This window comes from Mercenaria mercenaria, chromosome 16, assembly GCF_021730395.1.
Source record: "Mercenaria mercenaria strain notata chromosome 16, MADL_Memer_1, whole genome shotgun sequence".
Taxonomy (NCBI): domain Eukaryota; kingdom Metazoa; phylum Mollusca; class Bivalvia; order Venerida; family Veneridae; genus Mercenaria; species Mercenaria mercenaria.
Genome location: NC_069376.1, coordinates 20770190 through 20797639, shown reverse-complemented (window position 1 = coordinate 20797639; position 27450 = coordinate 20770190). Strand labels below are relative to the sequence as shown.

Genomic DNA, 27450 nt, shown 5'->3' with positions numbered 1-27450 from the left:
GTTTATCTTACCGTCGAAATCGATTAATCCATCTCCGTTTAAATCTGCCTCTGTAAACATGGCTTTGAGGTCATCATCTGATAAATTTTCACCCAATCTTCTCATAACATATTTAAGTTCATGTTTGTCTATATATCCATTACCATCCATGTCAAATACTCGGAAAGCTTCTCGTTTTTTCGCTTCCGCGGAATTTGGATCCCCCTCCGAGTCATCACGGAACCGGTGCATCATACTGATAAACTCGTCATACTCAACATACCCGTTTTCTGAAAATATCAATTAACGTGCATTGAAACGGATATCACAAAACTAAGTAAAAATAAGTAAAGAAAAACGAAATCTTAATGTAAGAGGAACTTGATTCCATTATATATATGGACAGTAAGCTTTAGAAAGGCGGCATTCAAAATACTTTGGATGGGTTTAACGTCATACCGACACAATAATAGGTCATATGGCGACTTTCTAGCTTTTTGACGGTAGCGGAAGACCCCAGGTGCTCCGTGCATTATTTCATCACGAGCGGGCACCTGGATAGAACTACCGCCTTCCTTAAGCCAGATGGATGGCTTCCTCACATGAAGAATCCAACGCCCCGAGCGAGGCTCGAATCTCTCGGTGAGGGGCAAGTGATTTTGAAGTCAGCAGCCTTAACCACTCGGCCACAGAGGCCCTCAACATTCAAAATAATATAAGGGAAGAGTTGTAAGTGATAAAATGACAAAGGAAGTAAACAAAGCTTCAAAGTGTAAAGGAAGGCAGTCGGAATATATCTAAAAGCAAAAAATGAAATTAAAGAGTTCTGAATATTTGTAAATGAAACCACTAACATTATGATAACATAAATATAAATATAATGTACGGGGGTAATTGAACATGTATATATCATGAATATGTTATATGTTATCGCAAGATGATCCCTTTTTCCGGTATCAAGTGTATAAATACAATTTATTCTAAAATACAGTTGCTGTTTAATCAATCAACTTCGTAACAGGATTTTTTTCCGCGAACCGTGACTTCGCTTTACAAGAACTAGATGTTCATCATTCCTAAGGTTTGCGAAGACAGTAATGGATCTAGTAAATTTTAAGAAGGCGATCGGTAACACCACTGGATGCCCCCGAGATTATTATATCATAAGGTGCATTTTAGTCACAGGGGTTGAAATGATGTCAGCAGGAGTTGTGGTTCTTTAACACTGCACGCCCTATCACTGATCTCGGCCTGAAATGTCTGTTTCGCAATAAGTTGTCATCAATTTGCGAACCTGTGTTTAACCGCATAGAAAATTTATTGTTTGAGTATTAGTTTCAGTTTGAAACTGTCTACATTAATTTTAACAACACTCGTAATACGAAACGGTAACAAAGTTGTCAAACTGGTTTTTCTTGAAAATGTAGCACAGTATCTTGTTTGGAAAAAAAAACTAATTTCGGATTATTTATAGTATATAAATCCGTTACTGTTGTGGAAGCCAGCGCTGTCTTCTTTTATTCTAACAACAAATGGTATGAGTACTTTATGAAAGAACTAGCGACTGCATACACATACAAATGTATTTGCTGATCTGTGGATCAATCTCAAAATATTATAAATCATTCTCAACAAAGAAAGTTTGCCAATATTATTTACATCAGATGAAACCATTAATCGTTGAAATACGGTAATAAAAAACGTATATATAAGATAAAAACGCATTATAAACAACACAAAACCGCATATATATGTATATCACACGAGTTTTATGAGCGAAATTACACGTCGCATCCAGACAATTTATTTTATTAATTTTGTTGGGTTTAACGTCGCACCGACACATTTTAGGTCATATGGTGACTTTGCATCCAGACAACTGCCAACAGAAAATGCATTACTGGATGTCCGTAACTTTGAATAATAAAGGTTACTGCACAATCAAATTTATTGACAAGACGCTTTGGCAAACAAGAGGGCCAAGATGGCCCTAGGTCGCTCACCTGAGAAACACACTATAACAGTGTAAACATGTTTAACCTAGTGATTTCATGAAAACAAATATTTTGGTCAAATTTCATTAAGATTGGACTAAAAATGTGGTCTCTTGAGTTTAAACAAATATTTTCTTAGATATGACCTAGTTTTTGACCCCAGATGACCCATTTTCGAACTCGGCCTAGATTTCATCAAAGCAATCATTCTGACCAATATTCATGAAGATCAATTGAAAAATACAGCCTCTATCGCATACACAAGTTTTTTCCTTGATTTGACCTAGTGACCTAGTTTTTGAACCCAGATGACCCATTTTCGAACTCGGCCTAGAATTCATTAAAGGTATCATTTTGACTTAATTTCAGGAAGATCTATTGAAAAATACAGCCTCTATGGCATATACAAGCTTTTCCTTTGATTTGACCTAGTGACCTACTTTTTGATCCAAGATGACCCATATTCGAACTTGACCTAGATTTCATCAAGGCAATCATCCTGACCAAAATTCATGAAGATTAATTGAAAAATACAGCATCTATCGCATACACAAGGTTTTTCCTTGATTTGACCTAGTGACCTAGTTTCTGACCCCAGTTGACCTTTTTTTGAACTCGGCCTAGATTTTATGAAGGTAATCATTCTGACCAATATTAATGAAGATCAGTTGAAAAATACAGCCTCTATCGCATACACAAGGTTTATCTTTGATTTGACCTAGTGATTTAGTTTTTGACCCCAGATGACCCCTTTTCGAATTCGGCCTTGATTTCATCAAGGCAATCATTCTGACTAATATTCATGAAGATCAATTGAAAAATACAGCCTCTATCGCATACACAAGGTTTTTCTTTGATTTGACCTAGTGACCTACCTAGTTTTTGACCCCAGATGACCCATTTTCGAACTCGGCCTAGATTTCATCAAGGCAATCATTCTGACCAAGTTTCATGAAGATCAGTTGAAAAATACAGCCTCTATCGCATACACAAGCTAAATGTTGACAGACAGACGACAGACGACAGACAGACGACGGACATCGAGCGATCAGAAAAACTCACCTGAGCATAGCTCAGGTGAGCTAATAAAAAGCAAACTGCAAAAAAAAAAAACAAAAAAAAAAAAAACAAGAGGGCCAAGATGGCCCTAGATCGCTCACCTGAGAAACACACCATAATACACCATAACAGTGTAAACACAGACCTAGTGATTGCATGGGAAAAAATATTCTGACCAAGTATCATTAAAATTGGAGCAAACACAAGTATTTCTTTTATTTGACCTATTGATCTAGTTTTTGACCCCAGATGACCAATAACCAAACTCTATCTAGATTTTATCAAGGCAATAATTCTGACCAAATTTCATAAAGACCAATTGAAAAATACAGCCTCTATTGCATACACAAGGTTTTTCTTTGATTTGAACTAGTGACCTAATTTTTGACCCAAGATGACCCATATTCAAACTTGACCAAGATTTTATCAAGGCAATCATTCTGACTGAATTTCATGAAGATCAATTGAAAAATATAGCCTCTATCACATACACAAGGTTTTTCTTTGATTTGACCTAATGACCTACTTTTTGACCCCAGATGACCCATATTCGAAGCTGACCTAGATTTCATCAAAGCAATTATTCTGACCAAAATTCATGAAGATTAATTGAAAAATACAGCCTCTATTGCATACACAAGGTTTTTCTTTAATTTGACCTAGTGGCCTAGTTTTTGATCCCAGATGACCCATTTTCGAACTCGGCCTAGATTTCATCAAGATTATCATTCTGACCAAACTTCATGAAGATTGCTTGAAAAATACAGCCTTTGTCGCATACACAAGGTTTTTCCTTGATTTGATCTAGTGACCTAGTTTTTGACCCCAGATGACCTATTTTCGAACCCGGCCTAGATGTCATCAGGGTAATCATTCTGACCAAAATTCATGAAGATTTATTGAAAAATACAGCCTCTATCGCATACACAAGGTTTTTCTTTGATTTGACCTAGTGACCTAGTTTTTAACCCCAGATGACCCATTTTCGAACTCGGCCTAGATTTCATCAAGGCAATCATTCTGACCAAATTTCATGAAGATCAGTTGAAAAATACAGCCTCTATCGCATACACAAGCTAAATGTTGACGGACAGACAGACGACAGACAGACGCCGGACATTGAGTGATCTGAAAAACTCACCTAAGCATTGCTCAGGTGAGCTAAAAAAAACAAAAAAAAAAAAAAAAAACTGGAGGTGACAAAAATAGTTTCCTAAGCCGTGGGCACGCGTTAGGACGATGTGCGTGTGGTATACTAAAACTAATTTTTCACATGTTTAAAAAAAAAGTTCCTTTGGCTGTTCATATTGTCATAAAATATGCAGAAAGAATCGCTGACTTGGTCAGCTGAAATGTTTATTAAATTCAATGTCCACATATAACGCGTGTCAAGTCCAAAAGAAGGCCCGGCTCTCATTAGATTCCAATAATAGTTCAAAAGGTCAATAAGGGACTTTTAGCGGCAGTCAATACAAGATATTACAGTGTCACGTGTATGATATTGCTACGTTCTTACAGAATGTGGAAGCCATTTAGAACTCATGTAGACAGAATGTGGAAGCCATTTAGAACGCATGTAGACAGAATGTGGAAGCCATTTAGAACGCATGTAGACAGAATGTGGAAGCCACTTAGAACGCATGTAGACAGGATGTGGAAGCCACTTAGAACGCATGTAGACAGAATGTGGAAGCCATTTAGAACGCATGTAGACAGAATGTGGAAGCCATTTAGAAGGCATGTAGACTGTATATCATGAGCTGACACTAATATATGTCTTCTTCTTTACCTTAATAAAAGATCATTTCTTACCGTTTGTATCTGCATTTTTTATCATGTCTTCCACTTCTTTCGCTGAATGTTCGTGCCCTAAGGACCGTAATACACACCCTAGTTCTTCACTTGAGATCTTTCCATCGTGGTTTTTGTCAAACATTTCAAATGTTTGTTTTAAATCTGAAACCATAAAGTTTGCATGTATAAAGTTCTGTGAGGACTTACGAATCGCAAAAATTTACGACATCCATATTTGTCACTGTTGTTACGAGTCATGTCAGGAAGCCAACCAGAGCTGGAATTAGTTGTTAGTTTTCTTAGACCGACAAAATCACAGCTCAGAATGAACTTAAAACCTAAATATAAACCTAAATATCAATCTTTATGAATTGAGAAAGATACTGTCCTGGATAGACTCCATGCCCTCGAATGTTCACTTATGTTAGAGGATAATGTACTGGATAGACTTCATAACCTTGCAAGTCCATGTATGTCAGAACTGATTTCTTGTCCTTGAACGTTCATGTATATCAGAAGACAATGTCCTTAAAGTAGTCATGCTCTTTTTAATGTCCATGTATATCAGAAGATAATGTCCTTAAAGTAGTCAATGCTCTCTTCAGTGTCCATGTATATCAGAAGATAACGTCCTTAAAGTAGTCAATGCTCTCTTCAATGTCCATGTATATCAGAAGATAATGTCCTTAAAGTAGTCAATGCTCTCTTCAGTGTCCATGTATATCAGAAGATAATGTCCTTAAAGTAGTCAATGCTCTCTTCAGTGTCCATGTATATCAGAAGAAAATGTCCTTAAAGTAGTCAATGCTCTCTTCAGTGTCCATGTATATCAGAAGATAATGTCCTTAAAGTAGTCAATGCTCTCTTCAGTGTCCATGTATATCAGAAGATAATGTCCTTAAAGTAGTCAATGCTCTTTTCAGTGTCCATGTATATCAGAAGAAAATGTCCTTAAAGTAGTCAATGCTCTTTTCAGTGTCCATGTATATCAGAAGATAATGTCCTTAAAGTAGTCATGCTCTTTTCAATGTCCATGTATATCAGAAGATAATGTCCTTAAAGTAGTCAATGCTCTCTTCAATGTCCATGTATATCAGAAGAAAATGTCCTTAGTCAGGAGATAATTTACTGAACACAGCCCAAGCCCTTCAATGCCCATGTATGTCAGGAGATAATCTACTTAACACAGCCCACACCCTTTAATGTTCATGTATGCCAGAAGATAATCTACTGAACACAGCCCAAAACCTTCAATGCCCATGTATGTCAGGAGATAATCTACTGAACACAGCCCACACCCTTTAATGTTTATGTATGCCAGAAGATGATTTACTGAACACAGCCCAAACCCTTCAATGCCTATGTATGTCAGGAGATAATCTACTGAACACAGCCCATACCCGTTAATGTTCATGTACGCCAGAAGATAATTTACTGAACACAGCCCAAACCCTTCAATGCCCATGTATGTCAGGTGATAATCTACTCAGCACAGCCCAAACCCTTCAATGCCCATGTATGTCAGGAGATAATCTACTGAACACAGCCCATACCCTTTAATGTTCATGTATGCCAGAAGATAATTTACTGGACACAGCCCAAACCCTTCAATGCCCATGTATGTCAGGAGATAATCTACTGAACACAGCCCACACCCTTTAATGTTCATGTATGCCAGAAGATAATTTACTGAACACAGCCCAAACCCTTCAATGCCCATGCATGTCAGGAGATAATCTACTGAACACAGCCCACACCCTTTAATGTCCATATATGTCAGAAGATAATTTATTGAACACAGCCCACACCCTTGATTGCTCATGTATGCCAGAAGATAATTTACTGGACACAGCCCAAACCCTTCAATGCCCATGTATGTCAGGAGATAATCTACTGAACACAGCCCACACCCTTGAATGTTCATGTATGTCAGAAGATAACCTACTGAACACAGCCTTAACCCTTCAATGCCCGTGTATGTCAGGAGATAATCTACTGAACACAGCCCATACCCTTTAATGTTCATGTATGCCAGACGATAATTTACTGAACACAGCCCAAACGCTTCAATGTCCATGTATGCCAGGAGATAATCTACTGAACATAGCCCACACCCTTTAATGTTCATGTATGCCAGAAGATAATTTACTGAACACAGCCCAAACCCTTCAATGCCCATACATGTCGGGAGATAATCTACTGAACACAGCACACACCCTTTAATGTCCATAAATGTCAGAAGATAATTTACTGAACACAGCCCACACCCTTGATTGTTCATGTATGTCAGAAGATAATTTACGGAACACAGCCCAAATCCTTTAATTCACATGTATGCCAGAAGATAATTTACTGAGCACAGCCCAAACCCTTCAATGTACATGTATGTCAGATGATAATTTACAGAGCACAGCCCAAACCCTTCAATGTACATGTATGTCAGAAGATAATTTACTGAACAAAGCCCAAACCCTTCAATGTCCACGTATGTCAGGAGATAATCTATTGGATACAGCCCATACACTTCAATGTCCATGTATGTAAGAAGGAAATTTAATAACACAGTTCATACACTTCAATGTCCATGTATACCAGGAGAGAATCTACAGAACACAGTCCATACACTACAATGTTCATGTATGCCAAGAGAGAATCTATTAAACACTGTCCGTACCCTTCAATGTCCAGGTATGCCAGAAGATAATCTACTGAACACAGCCCATACCATTCAATGTCCATGTATGTCAGAAGAGAATCTACTGAACACAGCCCATACCATTCAATGTCCATGTATGCCAGGAGAGAATCTACTAAACATAGCCCATACCCTACAATGTCCATGTATTTCAGAAGGGAATCTACTAAACACAGCCCATAGTCTTCAATATTCAGGTATGCCAGGAGGTAATGTACCGAATAGTCAATGCCACAGAACGTATGACAGGAGAGAATTAAATTAACAGAGACCATGGCCCTCACTGAAGATAATCCACTGAACACAGCCAATACCCTTCAATGTTCATGTATGCCAGGAGATAATCTACTGAACACAGCCAATACCCTTCAATGTTCATGTATGCCAGGACATAATTTACTGAACACAGCCCATACCCTTCAATGTTCATGTATGCCAGGAGATAATCTACTGAACACAGCCAAAACCCTTCAATGTCCATGTATGCCAGGAGAGAATCTACTGAACACAGTCCGTACCTTTCAATGTCCATGTATGTCAGAAGAGAATCTACTGAACACAGTCCATACCCTTCAATATTCAGGTATGCCAGGAGTTTATTTACCGAACAGTCAATGTCACAGAACGTATGACAGGAGAGAATTTAATAAACAGAGACCATGTCCCTCACTGAAGATAGTCAACTGAACACAGCCCATACCCTTCAATGTCCATGTATGTTTGGAGAGAATCTACTGAACACAGTCCGTACCTTTCAATGTCCATGTATGCCAGGAGATAATTTACTGAACACAGCCCAAACCATTCAATGTTCCTGGCATACATGGACACTGAAGGGTATTGACTGTGTTCACTAAAATGTCGCCTGGCACACATGGACATTGTAGGATATGGGATGTGTTCAGTAGATCATCATGACAGCCGATACCCTTCAATGTTCATGTATGTCAGAAGATAATTTACTGAACACTGCCGATTTCATGTCCTTCAATGTTCATGAGTGTCAAATGATAATGTATTGATTAGAGTTCACGTACCTCAATGTTCGTGAGTGTCGATTATCATATTAGGTTTAACGTCGCACCGGCACAGTTATAGGTCATGTGGCGACTTTCCAGCTTTGACGGTGGAGGAAGACCCCCAAGTGCCTTCATCACGAGCGGGCACCCGGGTAGAACCACCGACCTTCCGTAAGCCAGCTGGATGGCTTCCTCACATGAAGAACTCAACGCCCCGAGTGAGGCTCGAACCCACATCGATGAGGGGCAAATGATTTGAAGTCAGCGACCTTAACCACTCGGCCGCGGAGGCCCCTTCGTGAGTGTCGAATGATAATGAACTGAACAGAGTCCATATCTGCCAATATTTATGAGTGTCAAATGATAATGTACTGACCTCTATAAACATGTAAAGTATCTTGAAAGTCAATACCTTACATAGTATTCGAGTGATGCTCCGGACAAGGTTTTCAGAAAGGGTGATAATTAAAAAATGTCACCATTTAGAGTTATGTTCCTTGTCATTGCACTTCCTTTCAATGAGCTCTATCATTGTATAAAACGGTTGTGACTTGGTGCGTTCAACAATTTTTGTGTTATCCTTCGGACAAGAAGCGGGACAGACGGACAGACAACGTGGCGACTACATACCCCCCTTGGGGGAGCATAACAACTGTTAACTTTCTAATAACTGTAACTTCTAATCTTCCCCTCTCGGTAGAAGAACCGAACTCTACCATCACTTCTTTCAGGTAAAGTTGACCGGTTCCCGGCTTATAATGGCTATGTAGAATGAGCTGGGCAAAAAGCAGTTTTACGTATTGCTAGGACCTGTGACTGGTCTGTTACTTTAGAGGTGGCCTAGATCTAGAGCATTTCAGCAGAACTCGCGAACTATTTGATCATTAGCTGACATCAATAATGCATGGAAATTAAAATTCAATTCTAAACACGATCCGATTCATTCTCCTATTAAACAAAGAAGGCTGAAAACAGTGAATTATTATACAATTCATTTTTCTGACGTCACAATTATTACGTCATAGCGTCAAACGACATAGCGGCGCGCTGGAAAAGAAACCAATCGGAAAGCGAATCGGAAACGGGCAAATATTTAATGAATGTCGTCAAGGATGTACATTAAAAATTAAAATCTTTGGTAACGTGTTAGAATCGAAATAATATATCTCATTTAGTGATTTGCTCTTGAATTAAATCATTGTTTGTCGTTTAGATGCGTATTTTTATTTCACTCGGGCTGCGCCCTCGTGATATAATTCCTTCGCATCTGAACTCCAAACAATGATTTATTCAGCGACAAATCACTAAATGAAATATATTTCTTAAATAATCTTTGTATTTCTAAATAATAATTATAATTATAACAATAACAAAATCGACTGTCACTTACCATGGTCGTTAAGTCCATTCGGAACTCTTTGGTCATTTTTCGACTTTGCCATGTTATTTCCTGCTCCTGGAACGCCACTGGAACCCGGCACCGAAATGTCTGCGTCTTTCTGATCTGATGATTTGGAATGTTTTTTCTTGGAGCTGGGACTTAGCCGGATAAATTTTTTACACTTTGACGACTGAAAATAGATAAGACGAAGAATAAGAATATAGAAATTTCTATGTCAGTAAAGAAATAATATATTAATTGCATGTACAGCTTCTTCAAAAAGACACCCTTCAGTTACATACTTGCTTTCTGTTTTACAGTCAATTCATAACCGAAATATGGAAAATCCTTTCATTCAAAATATTCTTCTCAGGATTCATGAACTATCTTTAAAAAAGTCTATCATATTTTGTTGGATTCCCAGTCATGTTGGTATTCATGGGAACGAGGATGCTGATACTGCAGCAAAGAAATCCCTTTCATTATCACAATCTAATTTGAAATTACCACATACAGATTTTAGGTCATACCCGTTTGACTCATTCTTATCTTTTGAATAAAGAAGATCAACCCGAATGTGTACCATGTCAAACACCGCTAACTATTAAACATGTTTTAGACCATTTAGACTGTGTGGAGTTATTTGAAAAAGTTTCAATCAGAAATATTTTATCGTTTTTAAAGCAGATAGGAATTTATAAAAAAAAATCTGAACATTTCATATTTTTATTCACATCTTTTGCAATATTATTATGTTTGCAGCTGATATTTTAACACATAACGTACAATAAATGATTTTAGATATGCTTTACATTTTTACATAAATGATTTTAGGTATGCTTTACAATTGGCGTTTTCAATATAACTTCTTCTCGGCGATATATGACCATTTTGTGTCGATTCGCCGTAAAACCCAACTCACTCACTCACTTCAGTTACATAAACTTGACAAGTGAACAGACATCTAAGTGAGCAGTGAGCAGGCAGTATACAGTGAGGATTTGAAAAGTTTTTTCTTTGAGCTGGGACATAGCTGGATAAATTTAACATGAGTAAACAAAACAAAAGAGATAAAAGAAGTATGTATAAACAATTAAAACTATACAACCTTGTCGCTGTTGAGCGAGATATGTAAATCTTTAATATTGCCCTTCATTACTACAGTGTACACTGGATGTGAAATGCAATTGATAAAAGTGGCAGTATTTCAAAATACTGTATGCTTGAATGGTTTTGTTATTCATTATTTATTTTGCAATTTTTGAATAGGGAGTAGTTAAGTGTCGCATTGTAAAATACCCAAATTGTAAATCAAATATAGTTATGATTTTCGTGTCATCAAATTGGATGCATTAATATACAGTCAATCATCGAAATTCGAAAAGCGCAAAAATATTACTGCATCATGTGCACTTTCAGGTTAAACGGGCTAGGGTGGGAGGAATAGGTGCGTGCGTGCGTGTATGTGGAGGTAGGAGAGGTGGATGAGGAATAGTAGATTCCAAACATTTCCAAAATTTACGTGGCAGGCAAATAACATATTTATTTGGATATTTTGTCGACAGGGATTAGTCAATAACTTACTTCCTCATTAATCGTCACAGATTGAGTTTTTATGATGGCTAGAAATTTTCCAGCGGTCTGGTGGCCTAGAATATTTTACTGATTTTTAATCCCCCGCCACAAGTGGTGAGGGTTATAGGAATGGTCTCCGTCCGTCCTTCTGTCCTTCCGTCCGTCCTTCAGTCCTTCCGTCTGTCCGTAACACTTTCGTGTCCGCTCCAAACTTCCTAAACCCTTTGAAGGATTTTCATGGAACTTGGGTCAAATGATCACCTCATCAAGACGATGTGCAGAACCCATGAGTCAGCCTTGTCGGCTCAAGGTCAAGGTCACAACTCGAGGTCAAAGGTTTAAGCCTTCCATTTCGTGTCCGCTCTATATCTCCTTAACCCCCTGAAGGAATTTTATAAAACTTGGGTCAAATGATCACCTCATCAAGACGATGTGCAGAACCCATAAGTCAGCCACGCCGGCTCAAGGTTAAGGTCACAACGTAGGGTGAAAGGTTTGAGCCTTCTATTTTGTGTCCGCTCTATATCCCCTAAAACCCCTTGAAGGATTTTCATCAAACTTGGGTCAAATGATCACCTTATCAAGACGATGTGCAAAACTTATGAGTCAGCCATGCCGGCTCAAGGTCAAGGTCACAACTGAAGGTCAAAGGTTTGAGCCTTCCATTTTGTGTCTGCTCTGTATCTCCTAATTCCCTTGAAGGATTCATATGAACTTGGGTCAAATGATGACCTCAAGGCGATGTGCAGAACTCATGAGTCAGCCATGTCGGCTCAAGGTCAAGGTCACAACTCAGGGTCAAAGGTTTTAGCCTTCCATTTCGTGTCTGCTCTCTGTCTCCTAAACCCCTTGAATGAATTTTATAAAACTTGGGTCAAATGATCACCTCATCAAAACAATGAGCAGAACTTATGAGTCAGCCATGCCGGCTCAAGGTCAAGGTCACAACTTAGGGTGAAAGGTTTGCGCCTTCCTTTTTGTGTCCGCTCTGTATCTCCTAAACCCCTTGAAGGATTTTCATCAAACTTGGGTCAAATGATCACCTCATCAATAACTCATGAGTCGGCCATGTCAACTCAAGGTCAAGGTCACAACTCAAGGTCAAAGGTTAGAGCTCTGTATCTCCTAAATCCCTTGAAGGATTTTCTTGAAACTTGGGTCAAATGATCACCTCATCAAGACGTTGTGCAGAATTCATGAGTCAGCCATGTCAGTTCAAGGTCAAGGTCACAGCTAAAGGTCAAGGGCTTACCCTTTCACTATCCATAGCAGTGGCGGGGGGTTTAGCTGTCTTTCAGACTGCCTTGTTAATTTTTAAATATTTAGTTGTAACTTGTACGCAGTAAGTTTCTAGCTAATAGGAACATCAACACATGTTTTCAAACAATATTAATCTGACTTCATTTTAGGCGGAGTCGAATGATCTGTTCACCATAAAGACTGTATTTCAGACATTAAAAACATGTCTGCTATAGGTCGTTAACCGCTAAATCTTAACTCGACGACATCCCGCAAACAGCTCTCCATTCAATTCAGGATCCTTGTAATGTATTTTCAAACAAATTTCTGTCTGAAATGAGTTCCAATTTGGTATACCCTTACTTGATCTCATTATCACATGACAGAGCTCAGTTCCTTACCATTGGTATATATTTAGACAAAAACACTGCCGATGTTCATATGGATGGAAATGTGTGTTAATTAAAAGGGAATCTCAATAAAATAAATTGGTTAAAATTAGAATATTAACCCATTCTAACAAAGATTTTATTTCTGTAAATGAAAAAGCAGACAAAGCAATTGTTTCAAACTTGTACGACATATACGCGATCAGAATGTAGCAATTAGTACATCTTATTTTTCTAGCGGCAGTAAATACACGAGTCTGTCGTGGCGCAAGGCCGCTAAGACACTGGATTGGAAATTTTCAGAGTAGTTAAAAATTTTGTTTTATATGTATGTATTTCATTGAGCATAAATTAACCACAAGCCTAAGGTTTGCTATAATAGGCTGCATCGCACATTTTCAAAGAAAAACAACATTCTTTTTTTTTGTGCTTTACTGAGTGTTTACGTTTGTGTTCATAGTTTTCTGTATTTTAATCATTAATCACGATAAATACACGAGTGTACCGGGCCGCTATGCCGCTGGATTGACACGAATGTGCCGGGCCGCTATGCCGCTGGATTGACAAGAGTGTGCCGGGCCGCTATGCCTCTGGATTGACACGAGTGTGCCGGGCCGCTATGCCGCTGGATTGACACGAGTGTGCCTAGCCGCTATGCCGCTGGATTGACACGAGTGTGCCGGGCCGCTATGCCTCTGGATTGGCACGAGTGTGCCGGGCCGCTATGCCGCTGGATTGACACGAATGTGCCGGGCCGCTATGCCGCTGGATTGACAAGAGTGTGCCGGGCCGCTATACCTCTGAATTGACACGAGTGTGCCGGGCCGCTATGCCGCTGGATTGACACGAGTGTGCCGGGCCGCTATGCCCCTGGATTGACATGAGTGTGTCGGGCCGCTATACCGCTGGATTGACACGAGTGTGCCTGGCCGCTATGCCGATGGACTGGAAATTTTCAAAGTAATTAAAAATTTGTTTGATGTATTTCTTTGAGCATAAGGTAACCACAAATATGACTGTTTCTTAATTTCTTTGTAGTAAGTCAACAGTAGTAGCCTGGTGAACAAAAATTCCAATGTAAAGTAACATTCTTTCTGTATTTTATTGAGTTTTAATGTTTGTCTTCACTGCTTTTTTCACGTTAATTGTTACTTTACAATCATTACGCGAGTCAGAAGAAGGACGACGGACGAGGGGCGATCACACTGAAAGCGCAGAAAAAATGAATGTCGCCTTACCTCTAGGCTCTCCTGTTGATAGTATTTTGAAGCATTTAACTTCGTTTATTTTAGCACAATGTGGCTTATGTATGTTTTAAAAAATATAATATGAACCTGTAATAATAACATCCAGTCGCGTGTTTTCAAAGCTATATTTACCTTATGCTAATACTTATATAGTTGTGTCCAAAAATAGTTAAATATCTTCAACACAAACTTTATTTACAAAAGTCGGTTATGATTTGTATATCCAAACAGTTTTAATAGGTTTGATAAATACTTATATTATCCTTTGTCAATAATCTATTGATAGGTTTCGAATTCCGCAGTAAAGTAAGACAAGGTTATCAAATTAAGGAAGTCCCGGAGGGACGTTATTTGTCATTAACTTTTTGTTATTATAGTTTAGTATTCAACATTGTTATGAATGTAGGACGTCATCGTGCGAAGTTTTACGTGTGCTTTTATTCAGAAGTATTCAGCATGGGTTTTCCAGACCAAAATAAATAGTTGGCTGCTCCAGTTAAGGCGAAAATAATCAAATATAGACCAAAATTAACTGCAATTTATGACAATGGTCATTTTCAAATATAATTTTCATAGGCAATCTTGTCAAACCTATTTAGAACCCCATTTAGAAATAAGCTGTTAAACTTTTATGGGTCATCCTGGAATATAAAAAAAATTATATCACAAAATTTGTAAAATCAATTAATAATATTTAAAGCATTATTGTTATATCATCTGTTACTATTATGTTATAGAGATTATAATGAACTGTCGTGTCAAATTTATGTTTTTAGAATACTATGTTTTGTTCGTAACTTATAATCTGACATATATTATCACCAATAAATCAAATAAAAGAATCCACAGGTTTTTATAATTTTGGTGAATTGATTATAAAGAAAGTCTACTTAAAATATTGACATATCAGTGCTGAAATGTTGATAACAGTACTGATATAAAGAGGCACTTATCTACTTTCTGTGCTGAGGTAACGATGCATAACCACATACAACTTCTGTAAATCTGTCTGTATCTACTGGACAGTAAATCATTTTGCCAGAAGGAATTGTCGACTATAAAGCGGAAATACGACATCCACAATCAAATTTCCATTTATTATCTATTTTCGCGTAAATCAGAAAATTTGATTTTCCATTTCACTTATAATCGTAATCATGGTACTGTAGAAAGGTAAACATTTCAGCAGTGACGCAAAAGAAACAAAACAAATATTAAGGCACCTTATTCTTAAAGTCAAATTATAACTAAAACAAATATATAAGCGCAGATGTAAAATAAGCTTGCAGATTTTGAGCTATGAAGACATTACCTTTATTTCTGTCTCTATTCATCCTCAGATTTGTATTTTAAAATAAAGAAACTTTAAACAGCCTAATATTTAACTATTGCATTCAGTACTTTGTAACTTCAGTGTATCAACAAGTTCATACGTTATACAAGACTGCGCCGAAGTATGATTTTAATATATAATGGCGATTTAAATATGACAACCCTTTACAATGATTTAAGAATCAAGGTCAAGATTAAAGTGCGTAAATTTCAAGGTTGGGAATAATCATGTAAAATGTATAACATTCAACTGGCAAGACTACTAATAATCCGTAAAGCTGGGATCCAGACTGAAATGTTTGTATACAAACACGCAAAATTCATCTTTATCCCTCTAATGGACCGAAAAGCTACTTTTCTAAACCTCTTATTAACTATCATACTTTAGAATACAGGTAAACATCGGGGTGATAAGGAAAGCAGAATTGTGTTTTGTTGACATTTTGGACAAGACATGTTAAAGGGACAGAACTCCAGATCGTCTAACATCATTGAAGAGTGGCAGACTGTCACAAAATACGCCAGTCATCGAGATTGGCCTAATTCAAGGGCCATATTCCAAGAGTGTCTGGAGGGAGTTGGCTGGTTATCAAGCTTGGCAGAGATATTATGCCCACAAACATTGTCATCAAGTTTGTGAAAGACAATATGAATGAAAACTGTTCGCCTTAGTGATCGGACAAGGCTAAATTCGCAGATTTCGAGTAATTCAAGGGCCATAATCCAAGCGTGTCTGGGGCGATTTGGCTGGTTATCGAACTTGGCTGAGATATTATGCCTACAAACATTATCTGCAAGTTTGTGAAAGACCATGATATGAAAACTATTTGACTTAGAGAGCGGAGAAGGCTAAATTTGCAGCTTTTTTCCCTAGTAATTCAAGGGCCGTCATCTAAGAGTACCTGGGGTAATTTTGCTGGTTACCGAACTTAGCCGAGATATTATGCCCACAAACATTGTCACCAAGTTTGGTGAAGATCGGATGAAAACTGTTTGACTTAGAGGGCGGACAAGGCTAAATTTGCAGATTTCGAGTAATTCAAGGGCCATAACTCAAGAGTGCCTAATGCGATTTTGCTCGTTATCGAACTTGGCCGAGATATTATGCCCACAAACATTGTCACCAAGTTTGGTGAAGATCAGATGAGAACTGTTTGACTTAGAGGGTGGACATGCTTTTGGACGCCGCCCGTTCGCCCGCCCGCCCGCCACAGGGTTTCACATAATACACCCCGCTCTTTCAGAGGCGGACGTATAAAACGAAAGCATTTGAAACTTAGAACTGACAGATAATATGTTATGGAAACATATGACAGGGTTAGTTGATTTAACATATTTTCACTGAAAATTGAAAAATCTCGAGTCCAGTACCTTTAAAATTATTGCTAGAGGGCGCTATTGAATGTTGAATAATTTGATATCGTCTTACCTAATAAACATGGATCTTGGCAATATAAAAGCCATTTATCTGTGTACATCGAGTTTAAGCTATGAAATTTAATATCCATACAAATAAGGCCGTTCTGTCACCAAATACTGGAAAGTCATTTCAGCTCATTTCAGCATGCGGAGTTACATACAGCAAAATCATAATCGCAACAATTTTCTCGATAGATAAAATAAAAAAAAATTAATGCAAGCTATATTTTTATTGTATGATTATCTCGTAATTACAAGACTTTTTCGCACAAAAACGAGACGTTTTCTCATAATTACGAGATACTGTCTTGTTTCTTGTTATTATTGGATTACGAGAATTTTTCACGTAATAACGAGATCTTTTCTGGTAATTATGATAAAGTTAGCTCGTAATTACGAGAAAATAGATTCGATAAATATTTTTCATTTGACTCGATTCGGCTTTCGTACATGAGATAGTTAGGAAGAATATGTAAAGTTTTCCCATGGCAAAGACAATCTTTCGTTACTGGCAAAGATGACAATAGAAAAAAGAATTACAAAATAATTAACATCTAGGAATTTACATGTACATGTATATTTGTTCGCACAAAGATAAAACGGAATCGAAGTAATATACATTCCATACTGAAAGTTCTAGCAACACATTTTAACTGCGGAAACACGACTGTTCTTTGCTGCAAAACACGATTAAATACGATTGCACATAATTGTTCTGTACTGCAGAAACAGGCTATTTTACATTGTAATGATACACCTTACATGTACATCCTTCATTCTATAACTGGGCCGTTGTTTTAGAATATTAATTTTACCAGAAGTGTGACGGTAGGAACATCCTCACAGTACGACCAGTTAAAAGTGCGAACCAATACGACCAGCCCGTGGACCAAACCAACATGACCAGTCCCAGGTGCGCAGTCTAAGGGTCGAACCAGTGCGACCAGCCTGTTGAGCGAACGTGTACGACTAGTCTGAAGGCCGAACCAGCACGACTAGTCTGACGGCCGAACCAGTACGACCAATCTGAGGTACGAACCAGCGCAGGACTAGTTTGAGGTGCGAACCAGTACAACTAGTCTGGTGTGCGAGCAAGTACGACCAGTCTAAGGGCCGATCCAGTACGACTAGTCTGAGGGCTGAATCAGTAAGACCAGTCTGAGGGTCGAATCAGTACGACCAGCCTGAGGGCTGAATCAGTACGACCAGTCTTAGCGCGAACAAGCGCAGGATCAGTCTGAGGTGTGAACCAGAGCAACCAGTCTGAGGGCCGACCAAATGTGCGATCGGTATGAAATGCGAGCCAGCATGAGCAGTCCGATCCAGCATGACCCAAATTTGTTCTTACTGGGCCATCATTTTAATTAAAAACGAAACTGAAGCAACTGGTTATCCCTCAAGTACGACCACTCTGAGACGCGGACCTGTACAACAACTGGTTATCCCTCAAGTACGACCACTCTGAGACGCGGACCTATACAACAACTGGTTATCCCTCAAGTACGGCCACTCTGAGACGCGGATCTATACAACTGGTTATCCCTCAAGTACGGCCACTCTGAGACGCGGACCTGTACAACAACTGGTTATCCCTCAAGTATGACCACTCTGAGACGCGGACCTGTACAACAACTGGTTATCCCTCAAGTACGGCCACTCTGAGACGCGGACCTGTACAACAACTGGTCATCCCTCAAGTACGGCCACTCTGAGACGCGGACCTGTACAACAACTGGTCATCCCTCAAGTACGACCACTCTGAGACGCGGACCTGTACAACAACTGGTTATCCCTCAAGTACGACCACTCGGAGACGCGGACCTGTACAACCAATCTATCATGTCCTGATTGAGGTTTCGAAACGGCAATACCAGTCAAAGGAGCAAGCTAGTACAACCAGTGAGGGTACCAATCCAGCACAACCAGTCTGAGGGCCGAACCAGTACGACAAGTCTACAGAACGATACCTAAAACAGCCAGTCTGAGGCGCGAACAATAACCATAAATTTAACCTTGATTTCCGCTCGAAATATGCCACGACTGGGTATAACTGTAATCAGAAAATAACTTTATGCAAATTGATGTTTTCAATTTAATCAGGACATATTAGATAGAATAAATTAGAACAAAGCTAAATATGATACAGCGTTAGAATTGCTTCCGTTATACAATTAGAATTATAAGAAGGTTGCTATTTCCCGCCAAAATCAATAACACTGCTATCACAATTATCAAATAAGAAGAGCATCACTAAAATTAGTAATGGCAAAATTGACGACAGTAAACTTGAAAGTCCTCACTCACACATACACATACATTTTCCTGTTTAAGTCACAAATGTAAATTTTCCTAAAAAAGCTTTAGATCAAAGACCGTGACATCAGTACGGATCTGCACGTGCAATAAAAATGTTTAAGAAAGCGAAACTTATATTTTTCCATATATGTTTTCTGAATATATCTTATCTTATTTTATAACTTAACTTAAGAGAGGAAGATTACCGAATGAAAACCCTTTGTCTCAGTAGATACTGATTACAATATGAGTAGAGGCTAGAGGTATTGTAAATTTTATGAGAAAGTGGTATCAGAGAGGATTTTATGAGGTAATGTCTCTAACGACTGATGCCAGTCTATAGGTTGCCTTGTTAGACCGCTTAAAATGTTTGAAAAAGGCGACGAAGATTATAAAACCATCTAAACACTTGAAATCTGTTTGAACGTTTTTGGAGCACACTTACTGATCTATATTTCATCTGCGATTTTTGCATGACAAGTAGATCTATGCTGCATGTTTCCAGTCTGTCTTACATTGTAAAAGCAACCTATACGCTTGTTATACTAATTATACATATTACAGAGTGAACAAATACATGCGTAAAAGAGAACAACAACAACAACACCAACAACAACAAAAACAAACAATTTAAGCCACAAATATTTTCATAATCAAACAACAACAGAAATCGTTGTAATTTGAAATGATATCACTTATTTACTAGTATATAACAATTTATAATTGATATACAATGTTTCGTTGCCGTTCTTATATAAAACCTATAAATTGGATACAACTGTAAAATAATGCTATTGAGAACATTTATTTGCGCGCATCCTTCTTTTGACAAAATATATGAGGCAATAAAAATTGTTAAAATTCCATTTTTACATATATACATGCTTTTCTATTTAATTTCCATGTATATCCTGCAGTATATTAAACTCTGCTAGTAATTAAGCAAACAAAAATCCTTTTACATAAATTATGCTGCAGTAGCTGTAGTTTGCACATGTTTTCAGTATATAGAGCGATAAGTGAAGGAAGAAAAGCGGGTCAATAGAGCAGGGGGCAGCGACTTGAGTCGTGCACTTCGTGAATTCTTGTGCTAAATGTTAAAATATTGCCGAAAGCGGTTACACTATTATCCGTTTGACATGTTCTTACATAATGTCTCATTTTGATTTCATATATTCTTTTTAACATACCATCTGGGATCATCACAAAATAGATCTATTTTATTTATTATTTCCTGATCCTTATCTCCGTGTGCACATGATACAGCACCCCAGAAACAGCACTGCTGACCCAGCATGACAATTGAATTTTTATTACTGGTAGTCAATTAACCTAGTTAGTGGGACTGATAACTAGAGCATCAGGATGATGCTGGATTTGTCTGTAAGTCTGTAGTACTGGTTACTGTCGATAAATAGAACGTTTCTGAGATTTAGCTGGCTGTTAAAGTGCGAGCGGAAATACACGTGTACCTGGATATTTAACAGCTGTTTGCACCGGAAGTGCACGTGTAATTGGACAGCTGACAATCTTTATTTAATTATTTCGGTGGTAATGTCACAATGAACCATGCAAGACAATATCAATTCATACACCATAATGTCTCAACAGAGAAATAATAAATTAATATGAAATAAGGCAAAGCCTCAAAGCGAGCTCAAAGAAATCGGATTTATCTAAAAATATTATGCATCATTTATTTGTCACAAAGAAACTATTCACTAGTCACAAGAACTCAGGAGAACCTATTCACTGAAAAAGTCTACATTTAGTGTCACCATACCTATAACAGTGAATATCATACGTTGCAAAATTTATGGGAAGCCGGTGTCACGGTGACGTCATTACCGCGTTCCCGTTTCTTTTAGCTTATTATGACATTTTTTCCATTTTCTGGCCGATGCTTGATCTTTTAAATGAAAACAATATTTTTTTCAAACAACTGGAAATCATTTTTTCATTATTGTTAAGTGATGAGTAATTTTTAGCAATTGAATGAAGTTCTGTATTCACTCCGGAAAGAAGTACTTCCTGTGAGCACCAGTCCGCTAGTGTGCGCTTTTTTAAAACTTCCGACGAAACTTTTCAAATCCATCACCAAGTGTGAAAGTATACTTGCGTTACCGTAAAGCTCGATTCTCGAGCAGGCCCTTCGGGCCTGCTCTTCGAGCTCGCTATTAAAGCATACCGTTCTTCTTATTTACCCGGACAAGAATGACTGTAATGATTATACAAGAGTATCATAAAATAAGCGTCGTCGGCGGTAATGGCTAAATAATGTAAATCAACGACACGGCAAGTTTCCGTTTCTGACATTTAAAATTTTTGCGTAATGTAGTGAATACGTAATCGTGCAGTGTGTATATAACTGACAGCTCGACATGACATGGCCCAAAATCTGCTGAATAGCAAAATGTTAATTCTATTCCTGCATATCCGTCCATTTGGCATAGTTCGTACAGCCGCGGTTGCGGTTCGGCTGTAAATAACCTCGCCTATGATTGAACTCTCAGTCTCTTATTGTCTAGTATTTTGCAGTTGCGTATAATGATTTCGTGATAATATGAGATGAATGGTAAGAAGAACAAAAATAATAACGACGTGTTTACCTCTATAAAAATAGTTCGTCCGGTAATTTATTATCCAGCTAATAGATATCCATCCTAGAGCTATATAAACGAAGATGTATCATTATCTAATAATTACACTGATATTACAGGTTGCCTTGCATTATCTATCTAACCTGTTTACAATTAGATCGAATGCCGATAACATAATTATTGCAATCTCCGCAACGTCAGTGCTGACCCAGTCCGATATGCTAAAAGGGGCCACCTCGTGAAATTTCAACACTTTCAGTCTCTAATTTAAAAGAAATATATTTGTACTGCAAATACGCAAGGTGGTCTGTCTTTTAGCATGTGACGGAAAATGATAAAGTTATTACACCGTTCTAGTTTTAATTAACGTCTTAATTTCAGAATTTGTTCTGCATTAAACCGATGTATTTTAATTAAATGTAGACGCACTGAAACATATATTTACCTAAGCACACTCTGCTTATAGCAATATATTTACACCATATCTTTTCCAAAAATTATCATTAACATGTAATCTGTTTGAGCAATCTATTTATCATACAACTACCGACTTCTAACCGCTCCATGGGGTAGATTTGCCATCTATGGTGACGTAAATCGTTGCGCTTGGCTAAGGTTGACACCGGTTGAAGATTAAAGGAACATGCCGATCTATTATACTAAGGCTATATCATACACACATTTGTGTTTCTTGTCTCCAGAATAAGATAAAAGATAATATTCGAAGACAGACATAATAAAACGAGAGTCGTCACTATGTAATGTCCCATCACGATATTTCCATTCGTTTTTGTAGTTTCTGGGTATATCTTTTTGGCAATGAAATGCATATATCATGCATAACATCATTGCAGTACCATGTTCATGTTTATTTCATAGTAACTCTAAATGATGTCAATATCACAGTTTGTTCCATTTATAGGCGCTATTCTTTGAAGTAACCTCTATTTCCATAAAGAGATAATGTATAAATATTTATAGAATATAGAGTTAAACAAAATTAATAACAATGTTTGTAGTTTAATTTACTTCACCACAGCAGAAGATAGATATTCATCTTGAACACAGTAGGATTTTTTTCTAAATCACAGTAAAACATGCATATCTCAGGGCGGCGTCATCAAACGTTCAAAGACACGATGTTATATTACGACAGACCAAAGTAAAATTGCTAATTTAATTAGAGACAGGACAAGTTTTGAATAATTTATACTCATAATACTGTCATACATAAGCAATATTTCATGCTACGTGCACGTATTTATCGTTTTGCGCGTGTTTTTGAATCTATGACCAAATGTATCTTATTAGATCTAATCTATATTACTAACAGAACTGCAGCAAATTTGGTGGTGTTGTGGGGGGGGGGGGGGGGGGGGGGGGTAACATGTTATAAGATTTATAAATAAATATTTATACTTCTGAAAAATACAGAATTCTTGTCATTATAACACTAAAAACATCTAGATTTACGATATCATTGATTTTTAGCAGTTCAATCCGTGGTTACACCACTGACTGCGTTTAGGTCAAGTTGACAGATAGCACAGCATGCAATTTTTATTTGTATGTGCGATACTCATAAAAGCGGACTTGTGAGAACTATATCATTACGATGATAGCCTTTTTTATTTTCTGTATTTCATGTGCAGTCTGTTGATTAAGACATTTTCGTTGACATATAACAGAAAAAAAAAATCAACCGAAATCCGCCCACCCACCAGTGCACGCGCACCCATAGACATTGATCATGTAACGCATGCTTACATCAAACTGAGTTGGATATGATGGGCTAACAATATTCAAAATAATACAAACAAAATGTTATTATTGTTCCTTCTCTAGAATTGGTTAAGTCACACTTGACTGAGCAACTGATCTCGAAAACTGTTGTCATTACAAGCTGGCCAATCAAACACCGTGACCTTGGAAATAACCTCTGACGTTAAATTATTCTTTCCCAGTTGAGGCTTTTTGGCTGAAAGCACACTGTGGATTACATATTACTAAACCTCGAGGATGGAAAAGTGGCGTTGTTGAAACATGCCAAACATCTATTTGTCACAAAGGTTAACATACGTCGTTAGCTTCAAAAGCATGGTCAATATGTGAAAGCAAACCCCAATGCGACCCTCTCCTCGTGCGCAACGAATTCACGCATCGAATGCCTGGATGTCATACTCATGAGATTTAGGAAAGATACTACTAAATTACAGCCATGTATTACTTGATCTATGACCACTATTAGCGCATCAAATCACTAAACGGAAACAAATAAAGCGAATGTATGTCAGTAAAGTGGCATTTGTCGGGTATCTAGACAACCGCCTCAATAAGTCAGTGGTAGAGTATCCGTTTTAAACGTTAAGTGCCGCTCCATTGCACACTAGGTGACAGGAGCTAAAGATAGATTTTTAACTGAAATCTTGACTGAAACCACAAGGCCTAGGACTTTGATTTTGGTATGTAGACATTGCAACCTAAATTTTACAAGATGATCATTATATATATAGATGTGCCCTAGAATGAACTTTTGCTATGCTTCAAAGTGCTAAATATGTATACTAAAAAGGTAATAAAGCATCCAAAGCCATACTCTGCAAAAAACAACAACAACAACGTAATTTCCTAAGAATTAGCGAATATACATTTTTTTGTAGTACAGGAGCTCGAAACATCTGATTAGGTCCTTTTAGACTGTAATACTGACAAGACCCAATTCCAGTGGAATATGGCGGGAATAGACAAGCCGCATCATGTGATTTAATTCACGTTTATATATCATCCTGAGCTATTCTATTGTATTTTGAGTGCACATAATGAGTTCTTCCGAAACATGGTGATTCAGACTCATTTACAGTGTTCTATATGCAGCATATCTTCATTCATTATATATACCTACGAATTTTCTGTCTTAAATATAGTATGTATTTTACCAATGTATTCAACTCCAGTCGGATACGGAAATGACGTAATGATGGCATTTGACTTTCCATGCGTCAAAACGTTCACCGTTTCAGGCAAGTTTTCTGTCTTATTTATCTTAAACTTAAACTATAGAAAATTTTGATGACATAACAGTAACTTGATCTGCAGTGACGCATCCGGCTCTCGCGGATATTGCATGGCTGGACTACACTCGGCGCACGCGCCTCGTGGGGTTCAAGCCTCCACCTCGAGCCTAATATATCATTGTAGATCAAGGAACTGTTATTTATTGTAACCTTATTGTATTCCTGTCATATATTTAATATGTTTCTGATGCTTCCGCCGCCCCCCCCCCCCCCCCCCCCCCCACCTCACTCCGCCTCCCACCGTGGTCTGGGATGCTGCGCCGAGTGTGATCCGTCGAGAGCCGTATACAAAACCTGCTGTTATTATAACCTACATCTTTACCGATGTAAAAAAGAACTAAATGTAGTTTTGTGTGCCCTATTTATAGAAGTGTGTCAGATCATGCATTTAATGAAAGGAGTCCGGCAACATACAATACGGATTTCTTTCTGCCTGGTCGTATTTGCTTGTGAAATACAGAATTTATAGAGGTATATAATAAATAAGGTGTTTCCGAAGGTTCAATGTTTATTGAATGTTGTTTTTTTCCTCCAGGTCGCTAACGAAACGTCCACTACGAAGTTACAGATGCAAAATCTATTTATGACAACCAAACAACACTCCTTAGTTTGGGTATTTTTTATGTCAAGTAGAAACGTTCAGACTGTGTTCATGTTTTTATTTCTGATCTCTGTCCATTATCCACACCTTTAATTTCAACAGGGAATACTGTAAAACCATTAAATCTGTTCATGAGATTCAAGCTTGCGATCTCTAAATCAGTGGTCTGACCCATTCTTCCTCTGACTAAATACCGGCTATTTAAATTTTAATTCAGCAATATTTGACCCTGCCTATAGTATATACAAGTATATCACATGCTCACGAATCTGGAACTTCATAATTTGCCAACAGACGACAGATTTGACCTAATAATAGAATTATACTGTTTATTGAACTTCAAATCTTGACGTAAGTTAATCTTTTAGAGGCCATATATACTATAATAGATTATAGGTTCAATGGCCTCACAGGACTATACTTGGTGTCTACTAGTATGTCGCAAAATAGATCAGAGCGTATTTCTAAAGATCGGTGTCCGTTTTGTATGTGCCTTATTGTTGTATTTCGTGTACGCTAACACTACGATAATACTGCATGATGTTTTATCACACTTGCATCTTTACAAATATAGTGAATCTCTTGTCGTGCTTGCTGACATATTGTGTTTGACGAAAGTCATACTGAGTAGTTAGGTGTGATAGATTCAATGGGCAAATTCTTTTATCTTTATTGGCTTCACTTTCTGTCATCCTTAACTACAGTTCAATTGCAATTTTAAACGAGTTTTTTTTTGCACATAAAGTAAGCAGCAAGGACTTTGCAATATAGCATAACTATTATTTATTCTTTATTATAGTCTCTTCAATGTACATCAATATACAATATAGATCATTAAAACATTAATACAGTGAACAATGTCATTCATGTATGAATTATAAGAGACTGCAACAGATAAAATTGACATCTACTATAAAAAGCCAGACATGATTGTAAAACATACTCATATTTACCATTACATTATCATTAATCATTAAAATTCTATCATTACTGTCTAAAATCTAGGAATAAGACATAAATGTACTTAAGCAGTGCCATTTAAAAGTTTAAAACAGTCTTATTTACTGTGAACAAGGGATGAAACAATTGTTTACAGACAGTCCTAAATATCTACATTGATACATATAAGAAGTACAGTTATTTGAGGCTTGTCTTCAAAAAGATGACTTTATCCGGAGTCTTAGATGGGAGACAACTCTTCGGGGCATACTGGTTTGGCCAGCCACGTTACTTTGACATCATCAGCTATACGTAATCAATGATCAATGATCAGGTCACGTTTTTATGGCTTTTACAAAACTTTTAAAAGAAAAACACAGCTGATATAAAGCTATAAAGCTGTTTGCAGTTTCATTTACATTTAATAATTATTATTATTTCTGTTGTTAAAACTTCTTTAAAATGTATGTTTTTAACAAGAGCTTTCCGTAAGACAGCAAGCTCGACTTTTTTCTTCTTGACTCTGAATTCGAGCTTTTATAAAACTTTAACCAAAAACTTCTAACATGTTATACTAAATCAGTTATATGTTTTTGTATTCATGTATTTCTTTGTTAACAAACCCGAACTAGTCCGAACAGTTCCATCTAACGAAGACAACAAGCATCGAAACAAAATAAATCACGTATAATCGTGTCTTGTTTTATGTCATAATTTATTTTCATATCCATCTGAAACCGGAAGTGAAAACTAAATTTATAGATTGTGTCTCTATAAAACTTGTTTAAAACTTTAAGCGGAATGGTCATTTTAAGACGT

The 27450-nt window shown here is 37.5% G+C and overlaps 1 protein-coding gene across 5 annotated transcripts in view; it reads right to left on the bottom strand.

Annotated features, from left to right (window-relative positions):
- The window catches only part of LOC123540113 (neo-calmodulin-like), a 194626-nt gene that overhangs the window by 6177 nt on the left and 160999 nt on the right, over positions 1-27450 (bottom strand). For 4 of the 5 annotated variants that reach the window (XM_053526327.1, XM_053526329.1, XM_053526328.1 and 1 more), the window contains exons 2-4: positions 9931-10111; positions 4845-4988; positions 12-269 (exon numbers count right to left, since the gene is read on the bottom strand). In XM_053526327.1, the coding sequence (XP_053382302.1) occupies positions 12-269; positions 4845-4988; positions 9931-10111 (583 nt within the window). Of the gene's footprint in view, positions 1-11; positions 270-4844; positions 4989-9930; positions 10112-11029; positions 11129-27450 lie in introns of those variants that run through there. The other variant, XM_053526326.1, reaches the window with a different exon arrangement.